The sequence below is a fragment of the Ursus maritimus genome, unplaced genomic scaffold (genome assembly GCF_017311325.1).
Source record: "Ursus maritimus isolate PB19 unplaced genomic scaffold, ASM1731132v1 scaffold_10, whole genome shotgun sequence".
Classification (NCBI taxonomy): domain Eukaryota; kingdom Metazoa; phylum Chordata; class Mammalia; order Carnivora; family Ursidae; genus Ursus; species Ursus maritimus.
Genome location: NW_024423344.1, coordinates 2,426,907 through 2,446,839, shown reverse-complemented (window position 1 = coordinate 2,446,839; position 19,933 = coordinate 2,426,907). Strand labels below are relative to the sequence as shown.

Genomic DNA, 19,933 nt, shown 5'->3' with positions numbered 1-19,933 from the left:
AGTAAATCCAATGAGATTTTGCCTCCAAAGATTCTTAACAGTCCAACCTTTAGCCCACAATTTAAAGAATCAGGGTCATTATATAAGAAAACACCTTCTTTAACATTTTAAAATAATATAATAAAAAAGGTTGGCAATAATATTCTAAGTCACAAGAGAGGCCCAAAATGAACAACCACATGACAGAGATACCTGAATAGCCCCTGTCATTGGTCTTCCCATCGATGATGCCAGGGATGTCTTGGACTAGTAAACAGAAAACTAAATTAAAATGATTCCAAAAAACATCTACATTTAGTTTTATAAAAACCAAGTTATAAAAGTTTTCTTTGTAATTTTTTTCTTCATTCTATTGGGAAGTAAACCTATTTATAACCTGAGGATGCAAGATTAAACAATAAAACTCTAAAACAAGCTTCAGCAAACTACAACCTTCAGCCTTTGTCAATAACATTTTATTGGAAAACAGCCATACCCCACTGGTCTGCACATGGTCTATGGCAGCTTCTGTACTACAAATGCAGTTTGGTAGCTACAACAGAGACTATGACCTGCAAAGCCTAAATTGCCTGGCTCTTCACAGAAAATGTTTGCTGTTTCTTGTTCTGAAATACTACCAAAAATCAAATTAATGAATAATACATGCTTAGGCTGATTAACGAAACCATGTGTCATTTAACACACAATTACATCATGTATATGACTACTTTTCTTATTCATATAAAGAAACTGTATGAAGTCAAGTGTCCTGGACCTCTACATACTAAAATCATTTCTCTGACCCCTATGGAATATTATAATGAGGACTAGAAAATGCTATTCCACCACATTCTTCCATTTTTCTCCCATTGCCCTTTTATTTCTGTATGCTAAGACATCCAAATTTGGGCAAGACTTAAAAATTTTCCTTTATGGATTTTTACATAGTATCTTTCCTCCAAAGATCTGAAATAAAAGCAAGACCCAAATATATGCCTCTGAAATTTTCCTCAAATTTTATTTTTTCATGTATTAATTGGTAATTTTAAAATATTATAAACATCATTACTTTTATATAACATTTAACTCCACATAAAATATGAATGGAATACACAAGAGACTTGGTAATAGTACACAAAAAATGAAAGGAACTCAATCAACAAACACAAGGTTTACAAATAGAAATGATAATAAAATATTTTCTGATAAATTTACAATCAAAATGACTAGTATATAAAAGCTATTAATCAAATTAGACTTTTATAAGGTTTGTAACTATCCAAAATGAAAAATATATCTGGGTCACGGACTGAAAGATACCCAAAATTATTATAGAGCTGCCTAAAGTGAACTTAAGGATAAGAAAAAGCACCTTCATATCTTTAGCTTAAGTAAACCTACCCCATATCCAGTAGCTACAGGTCTAGTAACTGCTGTGCTTGGTATTTTAGCAGTTATCTTAGGGAGGAAAAAAAACATAGTTAATAGAATTCAAATTAAGCTATACAATAGAAAACTAGAAAAACAATGGGAAATATAGACTCATCAATAGAGAAATATTTATATAATATTTAGGATAACTTCTCTTAAATTACTCTAAATATTAAGGATCCCAGATATTTTAAAGTATTAAGAAGGAGACTTACTCTGGAATTCATTTTAAAGAAGAAGAGAAACTTTAGAATTACCTGAGGTACCAATGAGAAAGATTAGTTTTCATGGCTGCATCTATCATTCATTATTCATACTGACTACTGCCAGCCACTAGGCTTAACAATAGACACAGGCATTGCCATCAGAGAATCTGGGTTTGAATCTCAGCTCTCCTTCTACCAGCTGTTTTTATTCACACTTTTTTGAACCTAAATTTTCTCATCTTTGAAATAAGGATATCCTGATCACAAAATTGTAGTTGGAATCAAATAGGACCATGCAGGTGGAAATGTCCTATACATGTTAGTTATTAGGCATATTTGCTTGAAATATTTGATTAAAACATCATTAGAATAGCTCTACTTCTGGCTATGATGGACTGCTGTTTTATATGACTCTCCCCCTAAGAATAACTAAAAAAGCTAAGGACAAAAATATTTTTATAAAAAAATCAATTTGAATATATTAGAGAACCAAGAAGACAATGAAGAATTAAGATAATGAAGGGGAAAGGTTTCAAGATAATGAAAAGGGAAAGCTAGAGAGGTATGCCTGCATTTGAGCCTGCTTTTCTCAAAGAGGCAAGGCTAAGAAGCTGAACACAGCTCTCTACAGACTCACAGGTCTTATGAGACAAAATGTTGGAGTTGGGGGGGCTGCCAAGGTGGCAGCCCTGGTAATCCTGCAGGCTTTGACTGTGATCTCAAAAGGCTACACTCTACAACTGAAAAGTAAATAAGTATACTATCCCTCATAAAAACTGAAGCCCAATTTAGAACCATCTCAAACTCAACTGGATTAAGGTGAGCCAGGACTCCTTGTGCCTCTAAGGGCCATAAGCAGAAGTAAATTCTCTAGTGAAAGATAAGATCATCTAGAATTGTGCTATCCAGTAGAACTTTTCTGCAGTGATGAAAATGTTCTATATCTGCCCTGATAAGATAGCTATTAGCCACATGTGACTATTGAACATTTGAAATGTGATTGGTGTAATAAGGATCTGAATTTTTATATTTTACTTTATTTTAAATAATTTAAATGTACATAGCCACATGTAGTAGTTGTTATAATACTGGACAACTCAGACAATAGCCTTAAATTAACTCTAAAAGTTTTCACTTACAATGCCTGGCATTGAATCAAAAACAACCAGACATATAGGAGGCAAGACTACCTAACCAAAAGCCAAGAGAAACAAAAGACTAGAAAGACACTCAGAAAAGGATACATATAATGGAAATGTCAGACACAGACTTTAACATAACTATGCTTAATATGATCAATGAATTAAAAGACAAGATTGACAATTTCAGCAGAGAACTGGAAAGTATAAAAAAGGAATAGAAATGACAGAACTGAAAAATAGCTGAAAATGTAAAATTCTGGCATTGTTCAGGAAGCAGTAAAATACTAGACTTTAATAATTGAAAGATGAGCATTGTAATCTTTAGGAAAACACTAAAAGAATGGTTAAAGAAAGTAAACTCATAAGATAACATTGGGGAGAAATGGAATAATAAAAAAGAAACAAAAGAAGGCAAGAAATAAGAGAAAATAATACATAAAAAAGTCAGGAAAAAACAAAAAGCAAAGTTAAGACAAATTAAAACCGGAACAGTAATTTCATTAAATGTAAATGGACTAAATATTTCACTAAAGAATAAGATTATCAGACCACATTTTAAAAAGAGAACTCAGTTACGTTCTGCTAATGAGAAATACATCTTAAATATATGGATACGGAGAAGTTGGAAGTAAACAGATGGGAAAGGTATATCATGCAAATCCTAGACGAAAGAGAGCTTCTGTAGCCCTATCGATATATTAATATCTGACAAAATAGACAAACAGCATGACTAGAGATAGGACATTTCAAAAATAATAAAAGGCTCAATTTATGCTGAAAATATAATAATGCAAAATATTTTTGCTCCAAATATATAAAAGCAAAACTCTAAAAGAGAAATAAATCCACACAATGTAACTTTTGACATCTTTCTAACAGAACTAGTAGCCCCCCAACCCAAAAAAATCAGTAAAAATATAGAACTCTTGAACAAAACCATTAACACACTTGATCTGACAGATCTTAGAAAAAGCTGAAAAGGAAGGATATGGGTCTTAGCAATTTTTTCCATGAGAACAGACTGAAGGAAAGAGACCATTATTCTTTTAACTACTTACTAATGACCAAATCAGTGTTTCAGTTTTTTACTTTTAGCATGGGATTGATCTCTTTAGATAGAGTGGATTCTACACTGGCTCTTCCTTTATTCACCTTACACCCTCATCTGCAATGCCTTTCCTCCAACATCTCAAGGTCAGTCTTAATTGTACGTACCCTTTAATATTCAACTGTAAATTTATCTTCTAAGCAGCCTTGCTGATTGTCCTAACTAGTGATAAATAACCTCTTTTTGTGGTCCCATAGCAATTTGTACTCTTTTCTTTACAACACTTATATTACGCTTTGAATATAGGTATCCAGTCTACGGCCATACCACCCTGAATGCACCCAATCTCGTCTGAATACAGGTATCCATTTTATTTTTCTAAGATTATAAAGTCCTTTGGAACTAGCTAGAATTTTATCCCTTGAGTAAATCTAGCACCTTTCACATAGAAGCTACATAATTTCTTCTTGTTTAACACAATAAGTAGGTTGTGGTGAAAATATTCAATATGGGGTCAAGAGACTCAAGCTCTGCCCCAGTTACGGATACCTGTGAAATCTCTAGGCTTCAGTTTTCTCATATATAAAATGAGGATCTCTAAAGTTACTTCACAATATCACTGAAGGGCCAGCATGGTAAAATGATCACCTGATGTGTGATACCTGAAATCACTAAATTGAAGACAAAGTTTCCTTATTTACTAAGTCACAGAATAAAGACTTATGAAGCACCTACAGTAGGCAAAGAACACTGAATAAGACAAAATAACACTGCCTTTTGAAAAAGCTTATAGTCTAGTCATTAGCTTAGTGAAAGAACTCAAACTACGATTTTTCTTTACATGATGAAGGTAACCTTAAAATTAAAATACAGATTGTGAAATGTGTAGTCAAGAATTAATTTTACCAAAGAAAGGTGTGGCTTTGCTCTTGGCTACTGGGAATAATCTCTAGGACTTTGGAATGTCCTCCCTGATATGCATATCTTTGTTTGCCAGGGGCTTTGGCCACCGGACAATTGAACAAAGTGATTTATGATGGGAGCTTTGGGACACATAATATCAGTTCAACTTCCAAAGGTATTAGTCTAAACCCCCAGGAGGGGCTGGAGACTAAACATCAGCCATGCAAACAGTATGTGATAGAGCCCCAGTAAAAACTCTGGATACCAAAGTTCTAACTGGTCTTCCCTAGTTGGCAATACTATGTAAGTAATGTCATCACACACAGTGGCCAGGAGAAGTTAATGTCACGCATGATGCCACAGGAAAAGAATGACCAGATGTTCCACATTTAGGCCCCCCAGACTCTGTCTTATGTGTCTCTTCCCTTTGCAGATTTTAACCATATCCTTCCCCTGTAATAAGCCATGAGTGTAATATCTTTCAGTGAGTTCTGTGAGCCCTTTCAAAGAACTACTGAACCAGAAGGTGATCTTGGGAATCCCCTAAACTTATAATTGGTGTCAAAAGTAAGAACAGTTTTGTGGAGGACTATGTATAGCTGACTAAACTCATTGTAGGGAACCACACTAAATTCATTTACATAAATATGTTGGGAAAGCTATTTACAAGATTCTTTCCATTGTAAGTGGTTTAATACTAATAACTTATTTTTGCTAAATAATACATAATGGCAGGGAGGAAAGAGAGAAAGTAACAAAGTGAGAGAAGATGAAAGCAAAAGGACACTTCATCTAAAGCAGAGGAGTTGCTATATTTCAGTTTCTCAACTTTGGCACCATTGACCTTTTACCACATAACTCTTGGGGGGGGGGCCTCTGCATTGTATGATGTTTAGCAGCATCTCTGCCTGCTACCCACTAGATGCCAGTGGCACTCACCCATGTTGTGACAACCAAAAATATCGCAAGGCCAAATGTACCGTGGGACAGTTGTGGAGGAGAACTGAGAATCACTGCTATATAGTAATGAACAAGTGGGGAAAAACAGTTCAAAAAAAAGGAATATCAGACATAGAACATTATGGATAGAACTTTCTATTCTTTGCTATTTTACTTAGTGCCAACCTTGTTTATTTTCAACTACAAAAAAAGTTTGACAAATTTTATGCACTGCACAAGGCAGATGCCTATGTTTTGCATGACACATATAAAAATTTTAATACTAATATTGAAAAAAATCACTCTAGCAATTTACACATTGGTAGAATGCATAATTAATAGATTAACAGAAACTAGAAAGCTAGAAAGTCAAATAATTTTAAAGCAATGAGAATTTTAGGTAAATATACCCCAATGCTTTACATGATAATATTTATATTCTCAAGACTATAACGAAACTTTTGGTTCTAAAATACTTTCAAACTCACTTACTGGACACACTAAAAGCTACAAAACATTGTAGAAAGAAATTAAAGACACAAATAAATAAAAAGTTATCCCATGTTGAAGGACTGGAAAACTTAGTATTGTTAAGATGTTGATACTACTCAAAGCAATCTACAGACTCAGAGCAATCTCTACCAAAATCCCAATTTCATTTTTTGAAGAAATAGAAAAATTCATCTTAAAATTCATTTGATTACAAAGCCACTATATGTAAACAGTGTGGTACTCGCATAAACAAAGACAAACAGACAAATGGAATAGAATAAAAAGTGCAGAGAAAACTTTCCTGTATATGGTCAAATGGTCTTCAACAAAGGTCAGTCTCTCCAACAAATGGTGCTAGGAAAGCTGGATATCTACTTGCAAAAGAATGAAATTAGAGCCTAACCATACACCGACACACAAAATGTTAACTCAGTGGACTGAAGGCATAAGCATAAAACCTAAAACTCCTGGAGAAAAACATAGTGGAAAAGTTTTGTGACATTGGATGCAGCAATGATTTCTTGGATTTTATATCAAAAGCACAGGCAACAAAGTGAAAACAGAAAAGTGGGGCTACATCAAACTTAAAACTTTGTGCATTAAAGGACACAATCGACAGAATGAAAAGTCAACCTATGAAATGGGAGAAAATATATGCAAATCATATATCTGATAAAGGGTTTATCCAGAATATATAAACACCTACAACTGAACAACAAAAAGTATCAGATAACCTAGTGAAAAAAATGGGCAAAGGAAATGGCCAACAAGCATACAAAAAGATATCCAACATTACTAATCATCAGAGAAATGCAAATCAAAATTACAGGAACAATCACTGCATACCCATTAATTGCTACTATCAAAAAAATAGAAAGTAAATGTCAGTGAGGTTATAGAGAAAATGGAACCCTATTACAGTTAGTGGGATTGTGAAATGGTGCAACTATTATGGAAAACAATATGGAGGTTCCTCAAAAAATTCAAAATAGAATATTCTGATGTAAGATGTAGCAATCTTACTTCTGGGCATACATCCAAAGAACTGAAAACAGGGTTGCAGAGAGACATCTGCACACCTCTGTTCATAGCAGCACTATTCATAATAGTCAAGAGGTAGGAGTACCCCAAGTATCCATGGAATACAACGTGATATATACAAACAATGAATTATTAGTCTTAAAAATGAAGGAAATCCTGTTACATCCTACAACACAGATGAACCTTGAAGACATTATGCTAAGTGAACTAAGCCAGTCACAAAAAGACAAGGACTGCATAATTGCACTTATATGAGGTACCTAAAGTAGTCAAATTCATAGAGGCAGAAGGTAGAAAGACGGTTGCTAGGAGCTGGAGGGAGAATGCATAGTTTTGTTTAATGGGTATAGAGTTTCAGTTTGGGAAGATGAAAAAGTTCTGGAGATCTGTTTCACAAGAATGAGAATATATTTAATGTACTGAACCATGCATTTAAAACTGGTTACAATGAGGGGTGACTGGAGAAAATGGTAGTGGAGCAGGAGGACCTAGGCTCACCTCATTCCACAAATACAACTAGATAACTATCAAATCATTCTAAATACTCCAGAAATAGGACTGAAGGCTGGCAGAACAAACTCCACAACTAAAGGTAGAGAAGAGGCCACATTGAAGAAGGTAGAAAGTACGCAGACAAGGTTTAGGACAGAAACATGGCTGCTGTGGTGGTGGGGAAGGGTGAGAGACAGACTAACAAGAGAGAGCACAAGGAAAACCAATTCTCATAGAAATTGGCTTAGAAAGCAAAAAGGGCCAAATTTCATGGATTCTGGCAAGCAGGGGGGCTTAAGGCCTAGAGTTTTAAAGGTTAGTAGGTGTTGCTAGGATACAGCCTGGAGGGCATTGCAGAAAAACAACCTGTGGACACAAGGCATGGAAACAGTGATCTGAAGAGTGCCTGGGGCACACAGTGGGGAGGTTATTTGCTCAAGTCAGAGGGTGTCCCAGAGAGACAGTGCTCATGAATAGGCTCTGCCCAGAACAAATAAATTGGCTATTGCCATTCCCACCATTGCCCTTCATCATAAGCATAGGGCCACCTGTAGGAACCAGCCCAGTGCAGACATTTGTAACCTAACTTGTTTACACCAACCCCCAGCCCCCATACTCCAATGAAAAGGCACTTTGCAGTCAGGATTGTGTAAGTCCCAGTACTACAAACCCCTCCCTCCAGAAGACCAGCCCAAACCCCTACCAACACCATGCCTTCCAAACAGGGAATTTTGCAGACTCTCAGTTCTGGTGGCAGTGGCAACAAGTCTCATTTCACAAGCAGGCCACAGCTCACCTAGTTGAAACTTGCCACATTCAGGCTAGGGACCAGAAACTGCCCACAGCAGACAAAGAGAGCCTCTGCAGATGACTGGCCTGAAGGATAAAGCAGCCAGGACACAACAGCAAGTGCACATAGTACACAGTGGAGACGCTCCTGGAAGCACCAGGCCCTGGGGAACAGGGGACGCTACACAGCAGGGCGCTCCAGGACCTCTTCTTTATAAGGCCATTACCCTCAAGAACAGGAGACATAGCTGACTTTCCTAACACACAGAAACAAGCAGAGAGGCTTAGACAGAATGAGGAGACAGAAGAATTTGCCCCAGATGAAAGAACAGGACAAGGCCATGGCAGGAGATCTAAGCGAAACAGATGAGTAACAGGCCTGATAGAGAATTTAAAGTAGTGATCATAATGATATTCACCCGACTGGAGGAAAGAGTGAAAGACATGAATGAGACCCTGAATACACAGGTAAGGTATAACAAAGCAGAGGTAAAAGTATAATAAATGAAATGAGAAACATGCATGGTGGAAGGGACGACAGGCTGGAAGAAGGAGAGGAACAAATTAATGACCTAGAAAACAGAGTAGTGGAGAGTAACCAAGCTGAACAAAAGAGGAAACAAGAATTATGCAAAAGGAGACTAGACTTAGGGAACTCAGTGACTCCACCAAATGTAGTAACATCCATATTATAGAAGTCCCAGAAGAAAAGAGAGAGAAAAGGGGGCAGAACATTTATTTGAAGAAATAATAGCTGAAAGCTTCCCTAATCTGGAGAAGAAGACAGATATCCAGATCCAGGAGGCACACAGAACCCCCATCAAAATTGACAAAAGCAGATCCATACCAAGATATACTGTAATTAAGATGGCAAAATATAGTGATAAAGAAGAAAATATTAAAAGCAGCAAGACAAAAGGAGATAGCAATTTATGAGGGAAAATCCATTAGGCTAGCCAGAGATTTTTCAGCAGACACTTTCCAAGCCAGAAGGGAGTGACATGATACATTCAAAGTGCTGAGTGGGAAAAATTTTCAGACAAGATTACTCTATCCAGCCAGGCTATCATTCAGAATAGGAGGAGAGATAAAGAGTTTCCCAGACAAACAAAAACTAAGGAGTCCATGACCACTAAACCAGCCCTGCAAGAAATGTTAAAGGGGATTCTTTGAGTGGAAAGGAAAGACCGAAAGTAACAAGTAAGAAAGTAGGAAACAAAAGCAGTGAAAATGATTATTTTATATAAAAAAAAATCAGTCAAGGAACTCACAAAATAAAAGGATATAAAATATGACATCATATACCTAAAACATGGGGAGGACAGGAGTGAAGAATGGGTTCAAACTCAAACAACCATCAACTTAATATAGATGGCTATATGCAGAAGATGCTATGGACAAACCTAATGGTAACCACAAATCAAAAACTAATAAATACGGAAAGAACAAAGAGAAAGAAATACAAATATATCACTAAAGAAAATCGGCAAGATGGGGCGCCTGGGTGGCACAGCGGTTAAGCGTCTGCCTTCGGCTCAGGGCGTGATCCCAGCGTTGTGGGATCGAGCCCCACATCGGGCTCCTCTGCTGGGAGCCTGCTTCTTCCTCTCCCACTCCCCCTGCTTGTGTTCCCTCTCTCGCTGGCTGTCTCTGTCCTGTCGAATAAATAAATAAAATCTTTAAAAAAAAAAAAAATCGGCAAGCCATGAAACAGAGAAAGACAGAAAAAGGATCAGAGAAGAATCTTCAGAAACAACCATAAAACAGTAATAAAATAGCAATAAATACATATCAGTAATTACTTTTAATGTAAATGCACTAAACAATCAAAAGACATAGGGTAACAAAATGGATTAAAAAACAAGGCCTGTCTGTATGCTGCCTACAAGAGACTTTATTTTAGACCTAAAGCCACCTGCAGATTGAAAGTGAGGGGACGGAGAAACTTTTTTCATTCAGAGGGATGTCAAAAGAAAGCCAGAGTAGCAATACTTATATCAGACAAACTAGATTTTAAAACAAAGACTGTAACAAGAGACAGAGAAGGGACAGTATGTAATAATAAAGGGGACAATCCAACAAGAAGATGTAACAGTTATAAGTATTTCTACACCCAACGTGGGAGAACCCAAATACATAATAACAAATGTAAAGGAACTAACCTGTAATAATACAATAACAGTAGGTGACTGTAACACCCTACTTACATCAATGGATAGGTCATCTAAACATAAAATCAACAAGGAAACAATGGTATTGCATGACACATTTGAACAGATGATTTAACAGGTATATTTAGGACATTCGATCCTAAAAGAGCAGAATACACATTCTTTTCAAGTGCACACAGAACATTCTTCAAAACAGATCACATATTAGGCCACAAAACAGGCGTCAATCAATTCAAGAAGACTGAAGTCATACCATGTGCCTTTTCGGACTGCAATGCTATAAAACTAGAAGTCAACAAGAAAAACTCTGGAAAGACCATGAATACATGGAGGTTAAATAACATGCTACTAAACAGTGAATGGGTCAAAGGACATAAAAGAAGAAATTTAAAAAGTACATACAAACAAATGGAAATGGAAATGAAAATACAAGGGTCCAAAACCTTTGGGATACAGCAAAAGCAGTTCTAAAACAGAAGTATATAGCAATAAAGGCCTACCTCAAGAAGCAAGAAAAAAATCTCAAATAAACAACCTATTATTACACTGAAAGGAGCTAGAAAAAGAAAAATAAACAAAGAATAAACCAGCAGAAGGAAGGAAGTAATAAAGATCAGAGCATAAATAAATGATATAGAAACTAAAAAAACAATACAACAGATCAATGAAGCCAATGCTGGTTCTTTGAAAAAATTAATAAAATTGATAAACCTCTAGCCAAGCTTATCAAGAAAAAAAGAGAAAGGACTCAAATCAATAAAGTCACAAATGAGAGAGGAGAAATAACAATCAACAGAAATACAGTTATAAGAGAATGTTATGAAAAACTATATACCAACAAATTGGACAACCTAGAAGAAATGGATAAATTCCTAAAAACATGTAAGTTACCAAAACTGAAACAGGAAGAAATAGAAAATTTGAAAAGACCAATAGCCAGCCAAGAGATTGAATCAGTAATCAAAAAACTCCCTATGAATAAAACTCCAGGACCAGATGGCTTCACAGGCAAATTCTACCAAACACGTAAAGCTCAAACTATTCCTAAAAATGGAAAATGAAGGAAAACTTCCAAATTCATTCTACAGGTCAGCATTATCTTGATACCAAAACCAGATAAAGGCAACACTAACAAAGAGAACTACAAGCCAGTATATCTGAGGAACATAGATGCAAAAGTTCTCAACAAAATACTAGCAGACTGAATCCAATAATACATTAAAAATACCATTCACCACAATCAAGTGGGATTTATTCCTGGGTTGCCAGGGTGGTTCAATATTTCAAATCAATCGACATGATACACTACAATAAGACAAAGGATAAAAATCATGTGACCATTCCAATAGATGAAGAAAAAGCATTTGACAAAGTGTAACATCCATTCCTGATAAAAACCCTCAACAGAGTATGCTTAGATGAAACATACCTCAACATAGTAAAGGCTGTATATGGCAAACCCACAGCTAACATCATCCTGAAATGGTAAAAACTGAGAGCTTTTCATCTACAGTCAGAAATAAGACAGGGATTTCCACTCTCACACTTTTATTAAACACTTCTGGAAGTCTTAGTCACAGGAATGAAACAACAAAAAGAAATAAAAGTCATCCAAATTGGCTAGGAAGAAGTGAAACTTTCACTATTCACAGATGACACAATATTCTATATAGAAAACCCAAAAGACTCCATAAAAAAACTGGTAAAACTGATAAATGAATTCAGTAAAGTCACAGGACACAAAATCAACATATAGAAATCTGTAACATTTCTATAATGAAGCAGCATAAAGAGAAAATTAAGGAATTAATTCCATTTACAATCCCACCAAAAATAATAAGATACCTAGTAATAAACCTAACCAAAGTGGTGAAAAACCTGTACTCTGAAAACTATCAAACACTGATGAAAGAAACTGAAGAGGATACAAAGAAATGGAAAGATATTCATGCTCATGGACTGGAAGAACAAATATCGTTGAAATGTTGATACTACCCAAAGCAATCTACACATTTAATGCAATCCCCATTAAAACCAACAGCATTTTTCACAGAACAAGAACAATCCCAAAATTTGTATGGAAGCACAAAAGACCCTGAACAGCCAAAGCAATCTTGAAAAAGAAAAGCAGAGGTGGAGGCATCACAATTCCAGACTTCAGATTATGTTACAGAGCTCTAGTAAGCAAAACAATATGGTCCTGGCACAAAAATAGACATGTACATCAATGGAACAGAATAGAAAACCCAGAAGTGAGCTTACAACTATACGGTCAATTAATCTTCAACAAAGCAGGAAAAGAATATCTAATGGGAAAAAGACTGCCTCTTCAATAAATGGTGCTGGGAAAACTGGACAGACACATGCAAAAGGATAAAAGTGGACCATTCTCTTTCACCATACATGAAATAAACTCAAAATGGATTAAAAACCTAAATGTGACATCTGAAACCACAGAAGTCCTTGAAGAAAGCACAAGCAGTAATTTCTCTGGCATTGGCCATAATAACTTTTTTCTAGATTGGTCCCCTGAGGCAAGGGAAATTAAAGCAAAAATAAACTATTGGGACTACATCAAAATAAAAAGCTTCTACACAGCAAAGGAAACAATCTAAAAAATTAAAAGGCAGCCTATGGAAGGGGAGAAGATATCTGCAAATGACCTATCCAATAAAGGTTTACTATCCAAAGTATATAAAGAACTTATAAAACTCAACACCCAAAAAACAAATAATCCAGTTTAAAAAATGGACAGAAGACATGAACAGACATTTCTCCAGAGAAGACCTCCAGATGGCCAACAGACACATGAAAAGATGCTCATCATCACTTACCATCAGGGAAAGGCAAATCAAAACTACAATGAGCTACCACCTCACACCTGTCAGAGTGGCTAAAATCAACAACACAAGAAATAACAGGTGTTGGCGAGGATGTGGAGAAAAAGAAACACTCCTGCACTGTTAGTGGGAATGCAAACTGGTACAACTGTGGAAAACAGTATGAAGTTAATAACAGAACTACCCTATGATCCAGCAATTACACTACTGAGTATTTACCCAAAAAATACAAAAACACTAATTCAAAGGGATTCATGTTTACAATAGCATCATTTACAATAGCCAAATTATGGAAGCAGCCCAAGTGTCCATCGATTGATATCCATGAATGGATAAAGAAGAGGTGATACATACATACATACACACACACACACAATGGAAAATTATTCATCCATAAAAAGGAATGAAATCTTGCCATTTGCAAGGAAATGGATGGAGCTAGGGAGTATAATGCTAAGCAAAGTAAGAAAGGGAAAGATAAATGTCATTTGATTTCACTCATATGTGGAATTTATGAAACAAAACAAACAAGCAAAAGGAAAAAAAAAGAAAGACAAATCAAGAAACAGACTCTTAGCTATAGAGAACAAACTGATGGTTACCAGAGGGGAGGTGGGTGGAGGGACAGGTGAAATAGGTGATGGGGATTAATGGGGGCACTTGCTGTGATGAGCACCGGGTGATAAATGGAATTGTTGATTCACTACATGCTACACCTGAAACTAATATAACACTGTACTAACAACTGGAATTAAAAAATAAAATAAATAAAAAATGATTAAGATGGCAAATTTTATGTTATGTGTTTTTTTACCACAACAACAAAAAAATTCACTTACTGGAGGTCTTCTGCCATGACTAGTTCTCACTGCTTGCTGAAAAGCTGTGTCATTCTCTAATTCCTAAAATGAAAAGGCAAATTTAACATTCAACATGAAGTGAGAATTTAAAAAAACAAGTTTAATGTCTTCTGTTTGGTATTCATGATCCTCTATAATTCATCTTACCCCATCTGTTGATATCCAGGTAGTGGCTCAAGGATTCCTGCCCTCAAAGTTCCCCCCTCACACTACCAAATATCAAGGTTCCTTCCTTGTCTAAGAAGAAGAGTACTGGTAATGTCAATCAACTGTAAGGGTATTTTATTAGCCACTGTTTAAATGCGTGGTATCATTCTGCCTGGTTAAAAGATCAAGTACACAGGATATGGCCTTTCTTCTGTTTCCTTCTTCCAAATAGCTAGAGCAGTAAGAGCAGAGAACCACATCTCCTTCTCTTCCTCTTTCTCTTTGTCCTCTCTCCCTCCCTTCCGTCCACATATGCTGGGACCATGGTTACTAGCCCCATCTTGAAAAAGCCTTAGGACATTTCATTTCACTGCAAAAGTAAAGTCTGGAATTCAGACTGGAGGTGAGCAAACAGAAGGCTCCACAGTGTTCAACCTGCTGTCCCATTTGGAACCAAAGCCTCAGTTGAAATAAAATGTTATTATGCATTGCTGATTCCTGCATGTCCTCAAATTCTTCATCAGGAAAGGTGAGGAAAGCAGTATTAGTCAAGAGCAAGACAGAAATGTTCCTGGGTTTCCAGAACAAATGCCATTTTTAGACTCACTCAAAAGCACCCAGGCTTGCCAACCACCAACCTTCTAACCAGCCTTTATTTCTTACTCCTTCACCAACACAAACTCTGGCTCTAACCCTTCATACAGATGTTATGGGCAACTGTCAGACTCTCCTCTGATTTATTTCAGTATACTTCCCACAAAAATGTACTTGCTGAATGTTAAAAATTTTTAAAAAGTCACTATTTTTAAAAAGTTACTATCAATTAACTTTTAAAACCATTGCAATTAAAGTAAAATGTTTATATAACCAGGATGTTAATAAAATGCACTTTAAATGTAATTTTATTATGTCCAAGCATTCTTTACTTTTTACCTTAAATAATCTTTAGAACATTATCTTCCATATCAACTACAGAAAATTAATAAGTAGACAATTCTCTGTTAGTTATGGAAACTAGGCAACTTTCATATGAAGTATAAAGCCAAAGGCAACCTTCAGCATAATTAATTATACTACTTTGGCAGATCCCTTAGGAAAAGGAAGTTTTCTAATATTCCTAAATGATAAATAAAATTTTATTCATCAACCCAGTGAATTATTTATTTTTTTTCTTAAAGATTTCATTTATTTGACAGAGAGAGACACAGAGAGAGAGGAACACAAGCAGGGGGAGTCAGAGTGGGAGAAGCAGGCTTCCTGCTNNGCAGGGAGCCCAATGCGGGGCTCAATCCCAGGACCCTGGGATCATGACCTGAGCCAAGGTAGTTGCTTAACGACTGAGCCACCCAGGTGCCCCTCAACTCAGTGAATTCTAACTAAATGACAAACTAAAAAATGCCAACAAACTCTGCAATTATAAATACCAAACTAACACAACTTTTGTAATTTTTCTTTGTTCGTGATTTTATTACCAACTTGCATAATCTATGAACATCTTTGAAACTTTCAATTAATTCATTTACATATGAAGCTTATTATTCCAATTAATTAAGATATAAGAAAACTTGGTTTGGGCAAACCAAACATCATTTTTATTTTACTACTGAATTTATTTTTGTGTCTGGCATTCTCAATATTCTCTTTGAATTAAACAATGAAGCCACACTATGATGATCTGAGAAGTTAGGAAGTTTCTTCTGGTGCTTTATTTATTTATTTATTAAGATTTTATTTATTTATTTGACAGAGATAGAGACAGCCAGAGAGAGAGGGAACACAAGCAGGGGGAGTGGGAGAGGAAGAAGCAGGCTCCAGCGGAGCAGGGAGCCCAATGCAGGGCTTGATCACACCCTGAGCCGAAGGCAGACGCTTAAGGACTGAGATACCCAGGTGCCCCTCTCTGGTGCTTTAAAAGTGATCATATTCATGAACTATTAATGCCACTTCTGGGACTCTAGCCAAGGAAATGTTTGCTCAAACTACAGAAAATCATTTCTGCATAAAATTGTTCACTGTATAGTTGTTATTTACAATAGCAGAAAACTGGAAATAAATATCCTATGATATGAAAATAGTTCCAATCATCTATACATATTCAATAAAATGCATGTAAAATTATACATCTGACCTTGAACAACACAGGTTTGAACTGTGTGGGTCTACTTATACGTGGATTTTTTCCCAATAAATACACTGGGAAATTTTTTGGAGACTTGTGACAATTTGAAATAACTTGTAAACCATCCAACCTAAAAATACTGAAAGTTTTAAGAAAAAGATATTATTGTATGTATACAGTATATGACATATATATACCATACAAAATGTGTTAATTGATGATGTTATCAGTAAGCCTTCTGGTCAACAGTGAGCTATTATTAGTTATGTTTTGGGGGAGTCAAAAGTTATATGTGGATTTTTGACTGCATGGGGGGAAGGAGGTGAGTCAGTGTCCCTAAACTCTGTGTTGTTCAAGGGTCACTGTATTTAAATTCTTAGTATCATGAGACATTGCTTATGATGTAGTTGAATGTAAAAAAGCAAACAGAAAAGTAAATGCTGGTTCAATTTCAAACATGCCAAAAGAAAACTGTATATGTATGCATGAAGGAAAGAAAAAGCAACAAAATGTTATAGCAGTTATTTTGAAGTGATGGGATTATGGGTAATTTTGTTTCCAACGATGAGCATGTACATTCTTTACACATATAAATTTTAAAATTGGGGAAAAGGGGGAGAGTTCATTAGTTTTCAAAATCTATGCAAAATGAGGAAAACACCTTTGTTTTAATATGAATCTATATAATCATATCTATGTGTATACACAGTGTACACAAGGAGGGAAACACTTGCGTATATTAAAAGACGGGTATACAGCAAATGTCAAGTGATATACTTAATATCTTCGGGTGACAGGATTTACATTGTTTTATTTTTCTCCAAAGTCCTGTATTTTTCGAATTTTCCACAAATGATCATATCTCAGATTTTTATTTCATATAGAGTAAGTGAATGGATTTCTATTTTTCTTCCTTGTTTTCTTTCCAGGTCTCACATTCACAGACTACCATTTTTCTCCAGAGGAAAAAACAATTGAAAAATTACTAAGAGCTATATGAAAAAACTCCAGAACAAGATTTCTTAAATTCATATAAAGTCCTATAAATGCTAGTATTTGACTATTATATACTAGCAAAAAAATTAACAACCATATCCGTCACCCTTACTTTTTTCATGCACTAATTCAAGGTAACTTTATAAAAAAGTTTTGTTTTGTTTTACAGTTTGTAAATTCTAACTCTCACAATATAAGATTTAAAATATTCAAATATTTTTTTAAAAATTCAAATATTTGGGGGCACCTGGGTGGCTCAGTCGTTAAGCGTCTGCCTTTGGCTCAGGGCGTGATCCCAGGGTCCTGGGATCGAGCCCCCCTTCAGGCTCCTCCACTGGGAGCCTGCTTCTTCCTCTCCCACTCCCCCTGCCTGTGTTCCCTCTCGCTGGCTGTCTCTCTCTCTCTGTCAAATAAATAAATAAAATCTTAAAAAAAAAATTCAAATATTTGTCTTAATAACAGTTTCATCTTTTAGTTTAAGTAGATATAGATTTGTTGACATAAATGGATGATAAATGATACCATTTTATCCAAAAATATATAGAGATACACATAAATTTACATAGGGAAATGTTTAGTGAGATAAGCATTATATGTTAGTTAACATTTATTTCTAGATGGTGACTTTCTGTGATTTTAATTTTTCTTTACACTTGTTTCTATTTCCTAAGTTTTCTATAAAAATACTCATACAATTTAATTAAAAGAAAAAAATCACTATACATTTCAAATTTATAGCATTTAAAAAAATGGTTTTAGATAGGTCAAGTGATTTAAATCTTTTTACTTACACATTCAGATAGCTAGTGCTGGAAAACACAAGTATATAATTGATCCCAATTTGTTTATATAACCTTTCTCATGATTTTCTCTTTTGCTAAAATTAGTATTATTAGAAGTTAATACAGACTTCAGTAATAGCACTTTTCTAGGCTTTTAACCAGTTTATTTAATCTAAAGCATAATAAAGCATAACATTCAAATCCAAAGTTTTCATGAACCAGCTGGTTAGCAAAGACCAACATAAAAAACTAGATTTTTCTTTTTTACCTCAGTATCATAGGTTGGATTGTAGTCATTATAACCAGAATAAAGATCATCTTCATCTGTCTCTGGGGCCAGGTGTACATTTTGCATCATTTGTACCTATGAAAAATTGGCAGTATAAATATGTTCTCGGTATATGAAAGAATTCTTAATTGAAATAAAATATAACTACTTAACAACCTTTCTGGTCCAATTTACTGCTATATATTTTTATGACTTAAAATTTTTTTCATATCAAATTCTCAAAACTAGGTGTCAAAACACTGATTTATTATTCTCATCTCAAATTTATTCCACACCTATTACATTAAAAGGACAGTGACAGGCACTCGGGAGTACAGTTGGTTGCTCTTAACTTTTCAAAGAGCTCAGTATCAAGTGCAGAAGGAAGTATGTCGAGTACAATGCGATGCAGAAACCACCACAGTGGTTAAATTCAAAAACCAACAACACAAAAGGTCAGCAAGAATATGGAGTAATCTAGTCATGCACTATTTTGGGGGTGTAATATGGTACAATTTTGGAAACAAAGTCTGGCAGTTTTATAAAATGAATATTTATTTCTTATGACCCAGCAATTCCACTCCAACTTTTACCTGAGAGTAATAAAAACATTGATCCACAGAAGTATATAAGAATGTTCACAGGAGCTTTATTCTTTATAGTCAAAAACTAGAAACAGACCAGGTGCCTATCAACAGAATGGACAAGCAAATATGGCATATTTATGCAATCAAGTATTATTCAGCAATAAAAAATAATGCACTGATGACACATATTATATGGAAATCTTCCATAAAATATGGAAGAATTATGTTGAGTGAAATAAGCTTCACAAAACTGTACCTTATGTGTTGTTTTATTGATTTAAAATTCTAGGGCAGGCAAAACTATTGTGGAAAACAATCAGAACAGTGTTTGCTTTTTAGGCCTTGGGACTAGAGACTGAATGGAAAAGTGCATGATTATAGAATTTTCTACGGTGATAAATATTCTATATCCTGAGAGGGGTTTGGGGTATACAGGTATACACACTTGCAAAAACTCAACAAATGCATACTTGAAAATTTTCTTTCCATCGTACATTTTTTTCTTGAAAAAAAAATATCAATAAATAAATATCAAACTAAATTAATATGCATACCTAAGTATTTAAGGGAAAGCCTAATATCTGTAATTTAGTTTGATGTGCATAAAAATAACATGGATAAGTGAATAGGTTTGTGATAAGACAAGTATAGAAAAATGTTAATGATAGAATCTATGTAGCAAGTATGATGTTCACTATAAA

General features: G+C 35.2%; 1 protein-coding gene across 4 annotated transcripts in view; it reads right to left on the bottom strand.

Annotated features, from left to right (window-relative positions):
- Positions 1–19,933, bottom strand: part of IFT88 (intraflagellar transport 88) — a 145,624-nt gene that overhangs the window by 122,302 nt on the left and 3,389 nt on the right. For 3 of the 4 annotated variants that reach the window (XM_040621247.1, XM_040621264.1, XM_040621252.1), the window contains exons 2-5: positions 18,646–18,741; positions 14,313–14,375; positions 1,381–1,437; positions 193–246 (exon numbers count right to left, since the gene is read on the bottom strand). In XM_040621247.1, the coding sequence (XP_040477181.1) occupies positions 193–246; positions 1,381–1,437; positions 14,313–14,375; positions 18,646–18,735 (264 nt within the window). In that variant the 5' untranslated portion in view covers positions 18,736–18,741. The remainder of the gene's footprint in view (positions 1–192; positions 247–1,380; positions 1,438–14,312; positions 14,376–18,645; positions 18,742–19,933) is intronic. The other variant, XM_040621261.1, reaches the window with a different exon arrangement.